At 52.7% G+C, this 18,520-nt stretch overlaps 1 protein-coding gene across 5 annotated transcripts in view; it reads right to left on the minus strand.

The window, feature by feature from the left end:
• Nucleotides 1–18,520, minus strand: part of DPP6 (dipeptidyl peptidase like 6) — a 1,029,560-nt gene that overhangs the window by 26,796 nt on the left and 984,244 nt on the right. For all 5 annotated transcript variants that reach the window (XM_060305069.2, XM_060305068.1, XM_060305071.1 and 2 more), the window contains exon 17: nt 14,064–14,111. In XM_060305069.2, coding sequence (XP_060161052.1) covers nt 14,064–14,111 — 48 coding nt within the window. The remainder of the gene's footprint in view (nt 1–14,063; nt 14,112–18,520) is intronic.

Here is an 18,520-nt window from a genome sequence, read left to right on the forward strand (position 1 = left end):
TTCTGCAGGGGTGGAGGCAGCTCAAAGTTCCCAGGGCTGGTGACAAGCAAAGAAACAAAACAGAAGATGTTTTTCAAGTTTGTTAAGCACGTATTCGGATACTCAGCTTTGGTGAAAAGGTGAGGGGAGAAATGGTGAAACTAACACTCAAACAGGTAAGGTTACAAAAAAATCTGAAGTGGGACCCCCGCCACGTAGCACGCAAGAAATGCTGTCCTTTGTGGAAAGCCAGAAGGAACCCTCGACCTTGTGGTCACACATGCAAGTTTGGGAGGGGATGCCCGACGCTGGCATGGTGTGCCTGCCCTACTGCCTGCCCAAACTCCTAACAGAGCAGAGAGGACACTCATTCCCTGAGTCCAAATGCCCTCAGCCCTTTAACACAGCATCCCAGGCATACACAGTCTGTTGAGAGGAGTTGGTTTAGGAGATATCAACTATCTATTCCTCATGTTCTAGCCACACTTATAGGGCAGGAAGATTAGAAGGGAGCGCCACAAGATAATGAAAAAGAATAGCATTCTTCAAGTTCTTTGCTGCCTCAGGGCCTTTGCACTTGCTGTCCTATGTTGCTGGCTCCTCCCCCTTCATCAAGTCAAACATCACCTCCTCAAAGAGAAGTCCTGACCCTTCACCTCAGGTACCCCTCTCCAGGTGCACTTAACACCAACTCTAGGAGATATGGTCATCTGCCTGGTTGACCCTATCCCACCCAAGGCATCAGTGTTCAGTCCCATCCCAGGGACAAAACACACTAGTTTCCAGGAACATGAATACATAGAGCTGTTTGTGGAAATCTGATTCATATTCCGGAAATGATGCATCTTCACAGTAGCCGAGTTTGGGTTTCGACCCAAGTCTTTCTTCCTTTTCCCACATGGAAAGGACTGAGAGGTCCTCCTCGGTGTTTCAGAAAGCCCGAAGGCTCTCAGAGGTTCCTGGCGCTCAGACCTCTTAGCGGTAAGAGCCGAAGCGATTGAGGCCTGACTATTAACCACTGCTTCCCGCACAAAGCAAAAAACCCCCCAAAACCGAAGCACATTTTTATTCAATTGATTGAAGAGTCGACAGTGCTTGAAGGACTAATGGTACACTCAAGTTAGTATTTAGTTAATTCTGGGAATTGAGGAAGTGCATCGAGGCAACCCAAACCCAAGCTCAGCGTAGGAGCTGGAGCACAGACCTTACAGGGTCTTCTGGAAGCCTCGGCCCTCTGGACCGCGACCTGGACCTCTCTGCCTGCCTATGCGATAAGCCCCGGTGGAGACAGGTGAGGGATTCGGGGTGTGCGAATGTGGGTCAGACCAGAGAAACGGACACTCGTGAGGATGAGGGAGTCGTCAGGAGCCCAGGAAGAATGTCTTCAGGGTCAGGAGCAAGGCTGAGTCCTTTGCTGTCAGAGAAGCAGCACCGAGCTTCTGGTTCTGGGGGATGGACAAGGCTCCAGCGGGGGCCGACCTGGATGATCAAACTTCACAATGAAGAGACCTGGTGCAGCCTCTCAAGGTCTGTTATAACCTTCTCTCCGCGTGTCTGCATCGGGATTTGATATTTCTGACACCAGATGAGCCTGAAGGAGAAGCTTCGGGCCCAGGCTTGACGTGCTGCTTTGCAGGCTACAAGCTCGGCTTGCGTGGAGTTAACGAGAACACAGACTTGCCAGCGAAGCACTGTGCTCCCTGTCCCTGGATCCGGGAGCCGCGGCTTCGTGCGGGAGCCCACGGCGTTCTAACCGCACACGGCGTTCTAACTGCACACGGTCGTCCTAACCGCACACGGTAGTCCTAACCGCACACGGCGTCCTAACCGCACACGGCGTCCTAACCGCACACAGTCGTCCTAACCGCACACAGTCGTCCTAACCGCACACGGCGTTCTAACCGCACACGGCGTTCTAACCGCACACGGTTGTCATAACCACACACGGCTGACCTAACCACACATGGTTGTCCTAACCGCACACGGCGTTCTAACCGCACACGGCGTCCTAACCGCACACGGTTGTCCTAACCGCACATGGTTGTCCTAACTGCACATGGCGTTCTAACCGCACACGGTCGTCCTAACCGCACACGGCGTTCTAACCGCACACGGTTGTCCTAACCACACACGGTTGACCTAACCACACACGGTTGTCCTAACCGCACACGGCGTTCTAACCGCACACGGTCGTCCTGACCGCACACGGTTGACCTGACCACACACGGTTGTCCTAACCACACACGGTTGTCCTAACCACACACGGTTGACCTAACCGCACACGGTCGTCCTGACCGCACATGGTCGTCCTGACCGCACACGGTCATCCTAACCACACACGGCCTCTGCAGGACTAGCTAGTCCCTCTGTACTGAAATGCCATCCCTCACAGAAAGGCGCCAAAGCAACAGACTATTAAATTTAGTTAAATATTAGATTTCTCATTTAATGATTGCCCACACAACTGGTTTTATCAGCAGAGAGCTGGCTGTCCCACAGGGGAGCTGAGTTAAGCCATTTTATTTGTTCCCATAATTGCATTCAGAGACGGCAGAAGCACGGCAGAGGAAATAAGAAAAGACCGGCCTCTTCCCGAAGGGTTCTTCTTTTGACACCGGGGCCGTGGGGACCTGCAGTCTGAAGCATGCAAACGGCCACTCCTCAATCAGATGTGAGCCCCTCTCACGTTTGGTGGAATCAGCTATTATCAGATCTGGGCACGTGGAGCCTGCAAGAACCAGGGCAGCTGATGACGGCTGCTCCCCGGCTGTGCCCCAGCGGGCAGACGCCGAGCGGTGGTGACCGCGGCCGTTCTGAGACTCTGCTGGCTCTGGGCCTTGGAGGAATTGCCACTTGGCCGGACTTGGGGACACGAATGACCAGAATCAACTGGAAGCCAATGAGCAGCCGAGCCAGAGGAGAGAAGAGCCGCCCGCCCCCCTCTCGTGTTTCTGAGGGGAGCGGGAGGGCGGGGACTGCATGCAGATTGCAGATTACTTGAGTCTGGCCGCCCGCCGGGTTTTTCCGGGCCCTTCCCGGCGTGTTTCGGACAGCTTCCTCTTGTGCACCTGTCCCGGCAGCATCAGGGCCCCGTCCTCCCTGCTCAGTGGCTGCAGCATCGCAGACGCGGCCTGCCCACCCCGGGGCTGCACGGCTCAGACTGGACCCCGGCCTGAGGCTGGCACGGACGCCCTCCAGACCCCCATCTCACCTGGAGACTGTGTTCTCCAGCTCCCAACGTCCAGTTGTTAAGCCACACAGTTTGGGTGGTAATTGTTCTCTTTGCCGTGTCTCTCTTTCTCTCCAGCCAGATTCTAAGCAACCTGGAAGCAGGGTGATGTAAGTGCATTCGTGGTGTGGGCACCGTGCCGGCAGGCGGGTGGGCTTGGTGAGAGGGGCCGTGCGTGGCTCCCACCCCATCAACTACATCCCAACTCAGGAAAGGGCACAGAGCCGTGGACCTGCCGGCCCTCCAGCGTCCCAGGGACGCCGAGGCAGGTGCCCTGAGGGGCAGAAGGCGCCATGTGCTTTGCTCGCTCCGCACTCTGTCAGCCAAACACCAGCTCGCCCCCAAACCTGCCGTGTTTTGGCCTAGAGCGAGCCGTCTGTAAACCCGATCGTCACCTGTCCCTCCAGAAGAGCTGCCAGTGTGTGTGTGGTGGGGGGGGAGCTGCGGACCCGGAGGACTTGCCAGACACAGCGGAGGCCTTGACCGAGACGGGCACACACTGGCTGGCACCTCCTGGCATCCCCCCATCCTACCTGCTTGTCACGTGCCTGACAGCACAGGTGACATCCCCTGGGTGGGCCCTTGGAGGAAGATGGCAGGGGGGTCTCCCAGGCAGAGAGAACCGAGTGAGAAAGGGGACAGACACCAAACAGCCTGTGTCTGGGACAATCTCAAAGAAGAACGCCTATGATGCCAGCCGGCCGTGCGAGTTGGTTTTGCTTCTGTGTAAAAACCCGACCGAAGGGAGTGGGAAGGAGAGGCCCTGTCTAGGAGTTCTGGTGAAGGAGGTACACCGGGCGCCCCGGTAACTTGGGGTCTGTGAGCAGCTGCCACGACACTGCGGGCGCTGCCGGGACACAGACCACGCTGAAACCGCCTGCGGCACTCTATCCCGCGGGCTGTGCCGGGCAGGGAGGCGTGTGGTGCTCTCAGGCCTCTGCACCTGAATTGTGTCCGCACGCTGAGCTCACACCCCCCTCACACTCACACTGAAGCCAGCAACTATTAATGCAGCGACTGTGCCGGTTTTCCTACGCCAGCACCTGAGGAGTGTGCTCTGGTCCCGACCATAATTACGTTCTTAAGGAAACAGCTTCTAAATAATTCAGAGTCACATCTGTGACACCGCAGGCTCTGTCTGCAGATAAGATTTTCTAAAGGGAAAGAAGTCCAATATTCCCCGGGTGGCTCTGGGGTCGGGAGCAGAGGAGGAGGAAAGACAAAGACTTCCGAAACAGTAATTTCGAATTTCAGAGCAGGGCTGGGATCCAGGGAACGATCGCTGCCGTCCGACCCTGACCGGACCTTCGGGGCCCGTCTGCCGCCTGCCGAGCTGCGTTCCCCCGGCTTCTGTTTGCCTGTCACTGTCCCACCACGTGGGCCATACACAGCTGGACGTCCAGGCTTTCCACAGTTTGCCCAAAGGCCACCTCCCCAAGAGCCCGATCACCTGTGGGCCACTGGGCTGCGGGCAGGTGGCCTCACGTCCTGCCTCCGATCTGCACGCCGGTGGGACCTGCCCTCCCGACTTGAGGTAGCTCTGTACTCTGCTTGCCGGGCCCAAACACCATCAGGGACTCAGCGCTGCGTCAGATTCAACCGGGGTTGCCTCTGGAGCAGTGATCAGGGATGCTGCGGTTGTGAGCACATCTCTCAGGTGACAGCAAAGCAAAGGCCTTGGGCTCCTGGGGCCCGGGTGTGGGACGCTGTGCTTAGGGTCACATGAACTGAGGTCTGGCCTGGTCGTGGCCATGTGATCTCAGGTAACTTGCTGTGAAGCTCGCGCTCAGTACTGTCCGGGAAGCCTCAGGCAGGCTGGTCCTCGGTATTAGGCGGTTACTTGGTTATGTTAAATAAAAGGGGTGGATGCGGTGCTGACGGGGATTAAGCATTCGGGGTGCAGTTCAAGGGCTCGGTCCTGCCGACCCCAGAATCCTCCCCGAGGCTGCACACCGGGGCTGAGCGGGGTTCATCCCAGAGCAAAGGATCCTTGGTCCGGCTCAGGGCAGGCGCAGGATGGAGCCACTAGGCCTGAGTAGCCCCCGGCCGCGCTGGCCGCAGGCTGAGCTGCTCGGTGCTCCGAGGGGAGGGACGGGCTGTGCCCCAGCGCTTTCCAGCTGAGGCCACTTCAGGTGCACTCCTCGCCCTCGGTTTTCCTCATGAATAACGGGGGTAGTGAGAGCTCCTGCCTCACGGGCTGTGGTGGGGTGGGACGAGTGGAAACACACAGAGTGTCCGCAGCAGCGCTGGCCCCAAGCCAGCTCTGTAACCTGCCTGAGGTCGCGGTCGCTGTCACCACCACTCCTGAGGCCTCCAGCCTTTCTCCAGGTCCTGTTTCCAGGAGATGCTCACGACGCAGCCTCGGGCAGCACAGGCACAGGGCGTGCCCTCTCGGAGCCCGAGACTCACAGGATGGCTCTTGCAGGCAGGGCCAGCCGGGGGGATGGAGAGCCCACCGCTTGCCTCTGTGATGCTCCTGGAGCGTTTCCACGGCCTTTTCAGCCCCGAAGAGCACAGCCCATGTGAAACGCACCTGAGGCCCGAGGGCTGCTCAGTGAGCCGTGTGGTCCTGCACGTGACGCACGTGGATCCGAGCCCAGCAGAGGAGCCCCAAGGCTCGGACAGGCCCAGGGTCTGGGGGCACCGGCTCCACCCCTCACCCGAGAGGGGCCCACCCAGTTCCACAGACAAACCAAAACCTGAGGGCACTGTGTTCTGTGGTGGCGCAGCTGGAGATGAGATGGCAGGGAGGCTCCGGAGCCGACGCCAGACACACCAGAAGTTAAACACACAGAAGAATCCCCGGCTGCCTCCCCGCCGCCAAGGCCCGCGGGCTGGACTCTGGGTTTGACACGCTGTCGGGGCCTGCAGCCTTCAATTCTTATTTTCCAGGCGGCCCCAGGCCTCTCCTGTGGTGTCAGCTTCCGGCACAGCACAGGGAACGGCGCAGGGCGGGGGCCGAGGCACGGGGTCCTGCCCTAGTCACCATGTGCGAGTCACACGGCCTTCCTGTCCCACCCCTGCGACTGGCACCTGGTGGGCATATGCCACTCATGGGCGGACAGAGGGAACGGAAGAAACTAAACATTTGAAAAGTCTTTTTAAAAACCTGAGCCCACTCGTAGGTTAACTTTGTGACGTTTTGCTGTTCTCCTTTCCTCCCTCCCTTCCTTCCCCTATCTCTCTTTTTAAAAATTTCTTCTCACTTTCTCCTCTTATTGAGAGTATTTGCTCTTGAACAGTAAGAATTCCAGAAGAAACAGTCTTAGCTGTCAGTATTCTTGCAGCTTGAACCGGGGCTGTCTTTTCAGGGGAGCAGAGCCTATGCTGCCTGTGAGGTCTTCCTCACGGGGTCAGGAGAGGGAGGGAGCAAGGGGACGTGGGTAAACGCGCTCTGTCACGCACCATCCGATGGGAACCGTGGGGATGGAGCCCTTGGACGTGGGGTGACAGGTGAGATCCAGGCCTTGGGTCTGGCATCTACTACATGCACAGGGGTGGTGATTACGGGTTATTCCCAGACGGGGGCAGCCAGGAGGGATGCTCAGCTGAGCTCCGACAACCAGGTAGGACCAACGTGCACAGTCTTTGCAGAACACAGTCAACAGGGAGTAAGTACAGGACGCACCCCGAGAGCCGTGAGGAGTGGAGCGGACACTGCATCTCTCGCGGTCTCTGAGCTCCAGTCTTTAAAAGAAAGAGGCTGGACTCGCCGTCAACACTGTCTTCACTCTGAAGTCTCTGACTCCCAGCACAGAACAGGTTTCCCTTCTATTCTGCCACGAGCAACGGGGTGTGCAGCATCTCACAGCTCCCGGTATCGTCAACAAGTAAACCATCCCTTGTCATGTGTCTGCCCACCATTCCGACAGAAGACCACTTGTTACCTGAGAATTAATTGCTTTGGGTCATTTGAATGATAAGCAAAAGTTCAATTCTTTTGCTGATTAAAAATATAAAACCTCTCTTTTGCCGCACCTGTTTAGGATTGAAATGCATTTCTTAGGAAATAAGACGTTAGTTTAAGCCGAGTTCTTAAATTGGGGTCTGCAGACATAGTATCAGAAGTCTTACTTTCTCCCCTTTACATAGGGTCTGCTTATTATTCAAGTCTGGGAAACACTCAATTACCAGACACTTGCTAGCGCATCAAAGCTGTCTGAATGCACCTGCCAGGTGTGCCTGGGGGGGAGTCAGGAGCCTACCTGGCAGGGTCGGGGCAGCAGGCGGTGGGCTGCAGCTGAAGACAGATATGGGATGAAGGAGCTGTGGAGCACAAGTCTGGGGACGCGGCCCCCGAAGAGAACAGGTCAGAGTCAAACGCAGACGGAGGGCCAGGCTTAGGTGAAACTGGGGAGGGGGCCGGGGAGACCCTGCTGGGGAGGGAGGCAGCGGTGTGGTCTCCCGCGAGCGGCCGACCCTTCGTCCCTGCGTTTCTGCGTTTGGGGCTGGTGCCATGAAGGGCAACAGGAAACCTATTCTCCGGCATCACCTGCCAACTTTCCACTGAGATGTCTCCGGAAACCAGTTCTGCTTCCCACAGGAGTGTGGGGAAAATGAAGACAATTTACAAAATCACAGAAATAACCTAAATCTCAAATCCCTACCAAATTTGAAAGCCCCTGTGACCCATTTTCTCTGAAGCCTTAGATCAAAGCTGGGCTCTTTTTTCAGGTCTTCCGGGACCTTGTCTCTGGGTTTGAGGAAGACCCAGAACTCAAACCACTGCTCAAACCAGGCACTAATGAACATGTAAGTCTTTATGGTTTCTCCTAGATGTTTGTGTTTATTATTACATTTTCTGTCCTTCATCTTTATGTCTTTTATGTCCTAAGCAATGCTAAGCTTTCCCAGTGTAGGGTCAGGTCTTAACACCTCTACAACCAGCCCCGCTCCCAGCCGTTTGGTCCCCCTGTCCTTATGGTTCCATGCTGGGCCCTGGTGCTCACAGCCACAGTCAGAGAACCTTCCTTGGTGGGGTCACCCCCCTTCTATGAGCCTCCCCGGCATTGACCACACCTGTCTGGAAAGGGCCTTCATGGTCAGACCAAAGTAATCTACCCAAGAATGGCCCATACTTACCCACTAGGTCACTCCTTTCAGGGACAGGCCTCCTAGATTCCCTCTCCTTTTTACGTCCTGTGATACTGACTGCTAACTCATCAGTTTCTCCCCCTTCCCAGACACACAGCTTCTCTTTTTCTAGGTGGGCCCACGTGCAGGAGTTCTGCCTGGAAAGGACGCACACCACCGCTAGGCCTCAACACAAAAATCACAGAACCTTCCCATTTTTGCTCTTCCTGTCCCCAGGGCCAGAAGCAGAGCCTTGAAGACGCTGGGGCCACACCCCAGAAGGAGCCTGCAGCCCTGGGTTCCTACCAGGAGAGCAACCTGTATTTTGTGTGCGCGAAACAGAAACCCTCGTTCTGCTGAGGTTGGGTGGAATTGCACCCCCACAAAAGATGCTGAAGTCCTCACCCTCAGGACTGGTGAGGGCGACCTCATTTGGAAACAGGGTCTTTGCAGAGAAATCAAGCAAAATTGAAGTCAATAGGGCGGGCCCTGATCCAATACGACTGGCGTCCTTTTTTTTTTTTTTTAAGATGTTGGGGGTAGGAGTTAATTAATTAATTAATTAATTAATTTTTGCTGTGTTGGGTCTTCGTTTCTGTGCGAGGGCTTTCTCTAGTTGTGGCAAGCGGGGGCCACTCTTCATCACAGTGTGCGGACCTCTCACTATCGCGGCCTCTCGTTGCGGAGCACAGGCTCCAGACGCGCAGGCTCAGTAGTTGTGGCTCACGGGCCTAATTGCTCCACGGCATGTGGGATCCTCCCAGACCAGGGCTCGAACCTGTGTCCCCTGCATTAGCAGGCAGATTCTCAACCACTGCGCCATCAGGGAAGCCCACTGGTGTCCTTTTATAGAAAGGGCAGATTTGGACACAGACATGCACACAGGGAGAAGATGAAGAGCCTGGGGCGACGTTTCCAAAAGCCACGGGATGGCAAAGACCGAGAGCAGCCAGCAGAAGCGGGGAGAGAGGCCTGGACAGCGTCTCCCTCAGCCTCAGAAGGTACCAACCCTGCCGACACCTTGATCGTGGACTTGCAGCCTCCAGAAAGGCGACGCAATAAATTTCTGTTGTTCAAGCCCCCAGCGTGTGCTACCGTGTGATGGTGGCCCTAGGAAAGTCATACACGAAGCTGCTGAGATTTCGGTGGTGGCTGTTACAGCAGCTCTGACCATTCAGTAGCAAAATCCTGACTTTATCTGAGGTGCGGGGAGCCCAGATAAAAGACATTTCCCAGCATCCTTGGCAGCCTGGTGGACACGCGGCCAAGCTGTGACCTCTAGATGGAAGCAGAGTGTCGGCAGCCCCTGTGGGGAGACAGCCTGAGGCGCTCAGTTACAGGAACTACCCTGTGCTTCACCCGCCCTCCTGTCTTCCAGCCCCGGATGCAGACACGATGCCACTGTGCATCACAAAGCAACACGTCTTCCATCCAGTTTCAGCAACTGCTATCTTGAGTTTTCTGTTACACGTAGCCAAATGTGATCCCAAATGATCTAAGAGATTTTGTTTTCTTCTTGTGGTACGCGGGCCTCCCACCGCCGCGGCCCTTCCCGCTGCGGAGCACAGGCTCCGGACACGCAGGCCCAGTGGCCACGGCTCACGGACCCAGCCGCTCCGCGGCATGTGGGATCCTCCCAGACCGGGGCACGAACCTGCGTCCCCCGCATCGGCAGGCGGACTCCCAACCACTACGCCACCAGGGAAGCCCGATCTAAGAAATTTTTATATTTTAAAAGAAGCCTTTGTGCAGGTGTGATGTCCACACCCACAGGAATGAATACACAACAGGAGTATTTCAGGCACCTGCTGGGCGGGGAGAAGTAGGTACTCCAGGGGGTCTTTCTGGAGCCCCTCAAACTGCCATCTCAGAACACACATCAGACACTGAACGAAACACCCCTATTCTCTTGGGTGGTGGGCACCACAGCAGCAGCCACATTGAGATCATGCCTTTTCCAACTTAATTTTGTGGCTTAAGTCAAAAGTCTGACCAATTCTGAGCTATATCGAGAACTATAAACGCAGAAACAGGGAAAGTCAGAGTGAAACATCTCCTGAGTTTGCATTAGGCTGCAGGAAAACCGAGCTCAAATGTAACCACATGCACAGGCTTATACAACAAAGGTGACAGAAAAGATTCCACACATCAGCACGGGACGTAAATGCTGTCCAGTGTCCCATCAAGCAGCACGTGGCTGAGATGAAGCACGACGGTGTCACCTCCAGGTTTTCTGTTAAATTTCAGAGACGAATGGGACACCGACTGCAGGGCCAACCTCACCCCGTGTGCAAAGTGCTTTTTCTTTCTTATTCCCTGGGCCCTCTCTCTTTGCCTCTGGGAATCAGCCACAAGAGTGACAGCTCAACTGCAACAGTAAAATGCTTAAAAATACCTGCTGTGTCAGGAGCGCCACAACAGAATATGGACGACGACCTACAACCTCCAGTCTGTCCATGGTGGTTGGGATGACTGGTTAATGCAGCTAACCAACCAAACATGAAAATAACTGGTCGTTTGGCTTCCCGAGTAGAATCAGTAAAATACCTCAGAACTCTCTTTTAGAGGCACTGCACCCCCCATACATTATTTTATAAATAGAATAAATAAAATGTTGTGTCGATGCTATTCCGTATATCTAAGATACAAATCTGCTTCATTTTCGCTCACACCCGAGCCTCGGGAAAGTGATGGTGACTACCCAGCACCACGGGAACGGCAAGGCGGCGGGGGGAGGGAGGAGGGGGCGTTGGGAGCTTTTCACGGTCCTGACCGTCAGGACCCCTAATGGTGTCATCACATCCAGGCCTGAACATGACTAAAAGCAAAATCCATTCTGAAAAGGTAGGTATTAACCCATTGACTTGGATAGAAAAATAATAGGACCCTCCAAAGCAGTAAAAGTATTTAACTGAATGGCTTTCTTAAGCAGAGTTACATCTACTTTTTAAATTATGGATTCGCAGGAAGTTTCAAAAATAGTGCATTGAGTTCTGTGCTCCCTAACCTTAGCTTCCCCAGTAGCGACCTCTCATATCACTGTGGGGCAGTCACTGTACTGTAGTCACTGTACTGTAGTCACTGTCATGCAGTCACTATACTGTAGCCACTGTGGTGCAGTCACTGCACTGCAATCACTGTACTGTAGTCATTGTGGTGCAGTCAGTGTACTGTAGTCACTGGACTGCAGTCACTGTAGTCACTGTACTGCAGTCACTGGACTGCAGTCACTGGACTGTAGTCACTGGACTGTAGTCACTGTGGTGCAGTCACTGGACTGTAGTCACTGTACTGCAGTCACTGTGGTGCAGTCACTGGACTGTAGTCACTGTACTGCAGTCACTGGACTGTAGTCACTGTGGTGCAGTCACTGGACTGTAGTCACTGTACTGCAGTCACTGTGGTGCAGTCACTGGACTGTAGTCACTGGACTGCAGTCATTATACTGCAGTCACTGTACTGTAGTCACTGGACTGCAGTCACTGGACTGTAGTCACTGTCATGCAGTCACTGTACTGCAGTCACTGTACTATAGTCACTGCACTGCAGTCACTGTACTGTAGTCACTGTGGTGCAGTCACTGTACTGTAGTCACTGTCGTGCAGTCACTGTACTGTAGTCATTGTATTGCAGTCACTGTACTGCAGTCACTGTACTGTAGTCACTGGACTGTAGTCACTGGACTGTAGTCACTGTATTGCAGTCACTGCACTGCAGTCACTGTACTGTAGTCACTGTGGTGCAGTCATTGTACTATAGTCACTGCACTGCAGTCACTGTACTGAAGTCACTGTCGTACAGTCACTGTACCTTAGTCACTGTGGTGCAGTCACTGTACTGTAGTCACTGTACTGCAGTGACTGTACTGTAGTCACTGTCACGCTGTCACCGTATTGTACTGTCTTGCAGTCACTGTCGTGCAGTCACTGTACTGTAGTCACTGTCGTGCAGTCACTGTACTGTAGTCACTGTGGTGCAGTCACTATACTGTAGTCACTGTGGTGCAATCACTGTACTGTAGTCAGTCTTGCAGTCACTGTACTGTAGTGACTGTACTGTAGTCACTGTACTGTAGTGACTGTACTGCAGTCACTGTACTGTAGTCACCGTGGTGCAGTCACTGTACTGTAGTCACTGTACTGTAGTCACTGTGGTGCAGTCACTGTACTGTAGTCACTGTATTGCAGTCACTGCACTGTAGTCACTGTACTGTAGTCACTGTACTGCAGTCACTGTACTGTAGTCACTGTACTGTAGTTACTGTCGTGAAGTCACTGTCATGTAGTCACTGTAGTGCAATCACTTGACTATGGCCAGACCCCCGAATCTCTCAACCTCCTAGAATGGTCCCCCACTGTAGACCACGCTGGAGAAGTGGCTGGGGCCAGGCACATCTCTTCCCCCTGTAGACTCACCCCTCCTCTGAGGAGGAGAAGCAGCTCCCGCTCAGCTTGCCTCCCTCTGATGCCGTGCAAGTGTTTTGAGTGGGCTTTGTATCCATTCTGACATCCATTCTTTGGCTTTTTTTTCTTTACATTTAAATGATTTAATTATGTACTTGTGATTATATTATTACTTATCTTTAATTCTGAATTCCTGATAATTATTTGATAGTTTTTTTTGTGTGTGTGTGGTACGCGGGCCTCTCACTGTTGTGGCCTCTCCCGTTGCGGAGCACAGGCTCCGGACGCACAGGCTCAGCGGCCATGGCTCACGGGCCCAGTCGCTCCGCGGCATGTGGGATCTTCCCGGACCAGGGTACGAACCCGTGTCCCCTGCATCAGCAGGCGGACTCTCAACCACTGCGCCACCAGGGAAGCCCTATTTGATAGTTTTAAGAATATTATCATTTTGGATTTTTTTCTAAACACTGTCTCTAAATAAATCTATTTTATCGACGTTTGAAAACTTTAACCATTTTTACCCAGTGATTAATACGCTGCTGGAGATCTCCTTTTCAGAACTTTCCCCCTAACCAGCTCTCCTTGGGGCCTGTAACCCTGCCATCGAGATAGGAGCCAGAGTGGCTTCCCGAGGGAATTACAGAAACTGCTACGAGCTTTGACTCCGTGCATGAAGGTAGAATGCTGAGCAGGGTCCTGCAGCGAAGGTGGCACCTGGGTGGTGGCAACCGTGGGAAGGAGAGGTGGGACTGTAAAGGCCTAGGATTCCCCGTGGATTAGGGCAGAGGAAGGCCGAGAAGGGTCAAGTTCCCTACTTCTCAGCTTTCCCGACGGTCTGCCTGGGACTGCACACATCAGCTCCAATTTTTCGTATAAATATACATGTGCACGTCACCCCCAACATGTGTGGGGTCCTCGAGACTCTCTGGAAAGTTCTGTCCCTGCAGTGGCAAGGACGTGAGGTGCCCCGTGTGCCATGAAAATGCCCCCAGAGCCACGGAGACAGGTGGCTCCTCGGCCCTGCGGGGAGATTCTCAGAAGGGGGAGGACTTGGGCAGGCCCGGCTCCAGATCCCAGGGCTGGACGCGCATATCCGTGCGGCTGGGGCTTTGCCCAGAGTGTCGCAGGCCGGCACGCCCTGCGGTGGCCTCCAGGCCTCGGCACTGGTGGAGCTGCGGGACCTTCTGGCTGGGAGGCCTGCACCTACACTTCCATCCCATCGAATCAGTGTTGGCGACCGCGGGCTTCATTCTGAAGTGCTAGGACGTGAGCCATCTTGGCCTCCAAAAAGAAACTCTGCGCAGATTATCTCATAAAGCTTTTCTGCTTCTTTCCTCCCGAGCCGCAGGAAGAGTTAAGGAAAGACCAAAAGCACTTACTTTTCTTATCTGTCGTGTTGTGCACGGTCACTGTGGGGACCCCAGGACCTGCAGTGGGCAGAGAAACAAAAAGGGGGTCGTGAGTTTCGTGGAGAACAAAAGAGAACCAAGCCTTTGTTACAAGGTGCTCACCGGGGGCTCTGGGGCGCCTAGCTCCGCGGAAGAGTCAGCAGCCATGGACGATGGCAGAGGCCGGGCCCTGGGTGTTACAGGCACGTCTTCCTAGCTTTGTGTCCGCGTCAATTACAATGAACTCAATGGAAAGTGTGTGTGTTTTAGATTATTATAAGGACATAAAACACCTATACCCTTATAACCTCATTCTGACTGTCCAGACCCAATTCCACGTTGTCTTCCTGGAGTTCTGGTCAATCACTGCAGACTCAGTCCTATGTCACCTTTCCAAGCTGCCTTGCTGGCCCCTCCCAGAGGAAGCCATCACCTCCACTGGTCTCCTGTAACGCTTGGTAAAAACTCACTAGTGTAACGGCCTAATTTTGCAAATGTTCACCTGCGTTTCAGTTTTCCCTGATGACGTAGCTCTCAGCTTCCAGCTCCAAGGCTGTCCTGAAGCTGCAGCCCTGGGGTGAGAAGGGGGCCTGGCCAGCTGTGGGTCAAGTCTGTAGGTCGACTTCGTTATTCTTTTTAGCAAAAGGAGGGTCCAGAAAGAGAAAAAGGCTTTGTAAATTACTTTTCAGCTATTCTGAAGGTGTATTAAGAGGCAGGCGTGGGTTTTTCTAACTTCATCTCTGCCGCTTCTCTGCACTCCTCCTGTTCGGTCGGGGCGAGCCTTCCCGTGGGATGTGACGGACACCAAGCTTGTTCCCACCAGATCTACTGTTCTCTCTGCCTGAAGTCTCCGTCCCCAAACACCGGCGCAGCTTGTCTTTGTCTTCATTAAGTGTCTGCTCAGACGCCTCCTCCCACCACTTACTGGAAGAGACCCCTCCACGACCATCGGCCCAGCTTCCACCTGCCCCTGCTGCCTGGTCTTCACAGGGCGCCGCCCATACCTAACGGCAGGACCCTCTGGTATGCATTTTCAGTATTTGTTCATTGGCCCTTTCAACTGCCCTAGAATGCAAGCTCTAGAATTTATGTGAACAAATTCTGGAAGTCTGTCTTTACTGCCATTATTTCCAGCATCTAGAATACCGTTTGGAACGTAGTTGGGGCTCGATTACATATTCGTGGAGCGAATGCCGAATGAATGATCACAGAACACACAGGACGGAGCAGGGGAGGCTGCCCCTTTGGCCCTGGTGCACTTGGGAGGAAGGAGACAGACAGGAAGTGAAGGCTGGCGGAGGGCAGGTGTGCAGAGAAAGATGGACGTGTTCTGGGAGCTGTAGGCCCTGGGGCTGCTTTTCCTCTGCCTCAGGCTGGGGTCTCTGGGACGCTACCAACTCCCAGGGGTGGCTGCACCTAAGCTGGGGATTCGCACTATTTGGGCAGCTTCCCGGGAATCATCATCAAAACTTCCTGCCTGCTTCCAAGGGGCCACGTGACAAGCGGCTGAGTTGAGAGCCAGGGTACTGGCCATGGATCTCACCACAGTGAGGCTCAGAGCCCACCCCACAGGGGCTGCTGAGGGGACATCCTAGTCCTGTGTCCCGAGAGAATGTGGCAGAAAAGCAGTGCAGTCCGAGGTACCATGGAAAGGCAAGATGGGCTGGTCCGGCCCGGGAGCACCCCCCGGCCTGGCTGAGCTGAGAGACAGACTGCGGTCACAGCAGCCGTGGACCTGAAGCCTGTCCACTACCTGGGACTAGGCCCAGACACTATGCAGTGCACATCCGAAGTCCGGGAGGTCCGAGGCCTCGTCTCCCCGACCATGTGGCCCTCCCCCATTCACCCATAGATAGGATTGCCCCAACAGAATGCAGCTTAGCCAGTTATATTTGAATTTCAGATAGACAATATATATTCTTCAGTATAAATATGTCCCATGCAGTATTGGGACTTACTACTAAAAATCCATTTGTTGTTTACCTGAAATTTTGTGTTACTGGGTGTCCTGTCTTTTTATTTGCTAAACCTGGCACCCTTGACCCAGGGACGGGGAGGGTGAGCAGTGATGGGAGACTCTGTGCGTTTAACCTAAAGGGACAGCACTCACTGAAGGGGATCTAAGCACTGGCTGTGGGTTTAAATTATTGAGCCAAATTAAGTTTTCTGGCTCAAAGATCCATTTCCCCATGGGGCACTCATGTGAAAGAACAGATCAGTTACTAAGAAATAAAGGACCTGCATCTCTTTTCTCTGCACATTTCAGGGTGAGTAAATTTGCAAACAGAGCACATCCTCCATTCTTATTAATAATGTAAACAATTATTATTTATTTAGTGCCTACTATGTAAAAGGCACTCTGCTAGGTGTGTATATGAATAATTTGTAATACACCAGCTCTACAAAGCAGGTGCTTCTAACCATATTTTACAGATGAGAAAACACAGGTTTCAAGAGCTTTGTGTTTTTTGTCTCAGCCATACAATAAGAAAGTTGCTGAGCCTGGATTAGTCCCTTCTTATTTTTAAATCCATAAACTTGATATATGTTTCTAAAAAAATTCAAAAACTACAAAAAGGAATGAAAGTGACAAGTAAAAGACCCTTCTCACCCCACTTTCCAGAAGTAACCTAAACGTTTCTAAAATGTCCTCAAATGTTTCTCTGCATATAAGTGGTCAAATTTACACATAAGCAATTATTTTAAACATACAAATAAAAAATATAAAAAACCTTTCATGTAAATATGCAGTTTTATCAGACCTTAAGGTTATACCATATTGCCTCACTTTTGAAAAATAAAACATAATACACAGATTTTTGAGGTCACCTGTGTGCCCTGCCCTAATCTCAGTCTGCTCCCTTTCCAGAGGTAACTGTTATCTTGGAGTTAGTATTTATTATTTCTCTGCATATTTAAAAGATATTTTTGCCACATGGTATGTGTTCACAATAACATATATGCCACACACAGTATAAAATAGCATACCTCAGTGTAACATCTTTTATATTGTCTTAATATCCAGTCTGACAATAGCAAGAGAATGAAGCCAAATGCCCACAGGATGAATAAACACAGCCACTGTGGAGAACAACTGAGCAACGGCTGTGAAACCTGAAGATCCCTGACACCACCAGACAGTCCCATCCCTGGACCACATCTCAGAGCGAGCCCTGCACACGGACACAAGGAGGCAAGCATGCAGTAGATCGTTCTCAACAGCAGCTATGTCTGAGCCCCAAGTGCCGAGCTAGCCATGGGCAGGGGAGGGGATGACTTAAATGCAGTCTGTCTGTTCACCCAGTGGAAGATCGCAGAGCACGTGAAATGAGTAGACAGACACCCATCAACACGGGCAAGTATGAAAAATACCACGTTGCATGAAAACAACAAGCTGCAGAACGGTAAATACTGTGATATACAATGATGTGGATAATTTTCACAACCTGCAAACCTTCGTTTTTAGCAGATGTATAGTATTCCATTACGTGGATATACCGTATTTCTTTGGTCCACTCCCTACTGATGGATATTTAGGTGGCTTCCTTTTGTTTTTTCATTGCCATAAACACTGTTGCAGAAGTCCCTCTAACACACATCTTCACACACAGGGAAGACTGTGTTGGTTAAGCTAGTTACTGGCATTGCAATGGCTGTGTTAAAAAGGTTTTATAGCTGGTTTTCACTAAATAAGCTTGTGGTTTCAAACACAAAACCCCCAAGTCTCAGTGCTTTAAAACAATGAAAGTTTATTCCTTGCTAATGTTACATCCTGGTAGATGGTCAGCTGTGGCCGTGCTGGTCCTCCTCCAGGATCTGGGCTGAAAGGGTAGCCTTCATCTAGAACGTACTGCGCTCGTGGCCAAAGGAAATGAGAAGGGAGCTGCAGAAACGCAGCAGCTCCTGAAACACCCTGGGCCATAGCTCATGTCCGCTCTGGTGCCTTTGCCAATGGAGCCGGAAAACCTCTCCGGGGTGGGGGGGTGCAGGTCACGCACGAGGGGAGGGTGGTTCCAGAGGGCAGACAGGGGACAAGGACATTAGCGCCCCAGGCAGAGACCCTGGACTCCAGTGAACACTGTCTCCTCGCCCTCTAATTGAGGGTGGGTGTGGGTCTATGGTATAACTTAAAAAAATGTGCTGTCTTTTTCACCGCTCTAATCTGCAAGTATTGTACCTTGGTACTGCTTTAAGTTACCTTTTGAGTGGAGCTGGACAACTTTCCGTGTGTGACATCTGCACTTCGTGTGTGTGTGACTGCAAACTCCCCTTTCCCGTGCACCGTCCACTTAAATTGCGTTGTTGCTCGTTCTTCTCTTATTTAGGAATGAGATCGTCACCGTGCTGCTGCAGACTTTTCTCCTGTGTTCTTTCTAATTTGTGCCTCAAAAAGTGTCGTAAGTACCAATGGTAGCAACTGTCATGCTGAATTGTACTTTCAAAAAACA

This window comes from Globicephala melas, chromosome 9 (assembly GCF_963455315.2).
Source record: "Globicephala melas chromosome 9, mGloMel1.2, whole genome shotgun sequence".
In the NCBI taxonomy this organism is placed as follows: Eukaryota; Metazoa; Chordata; class Mammalia; order Artiodactyla; family Delphinidae; genus Globicephala; species Globicephala melas.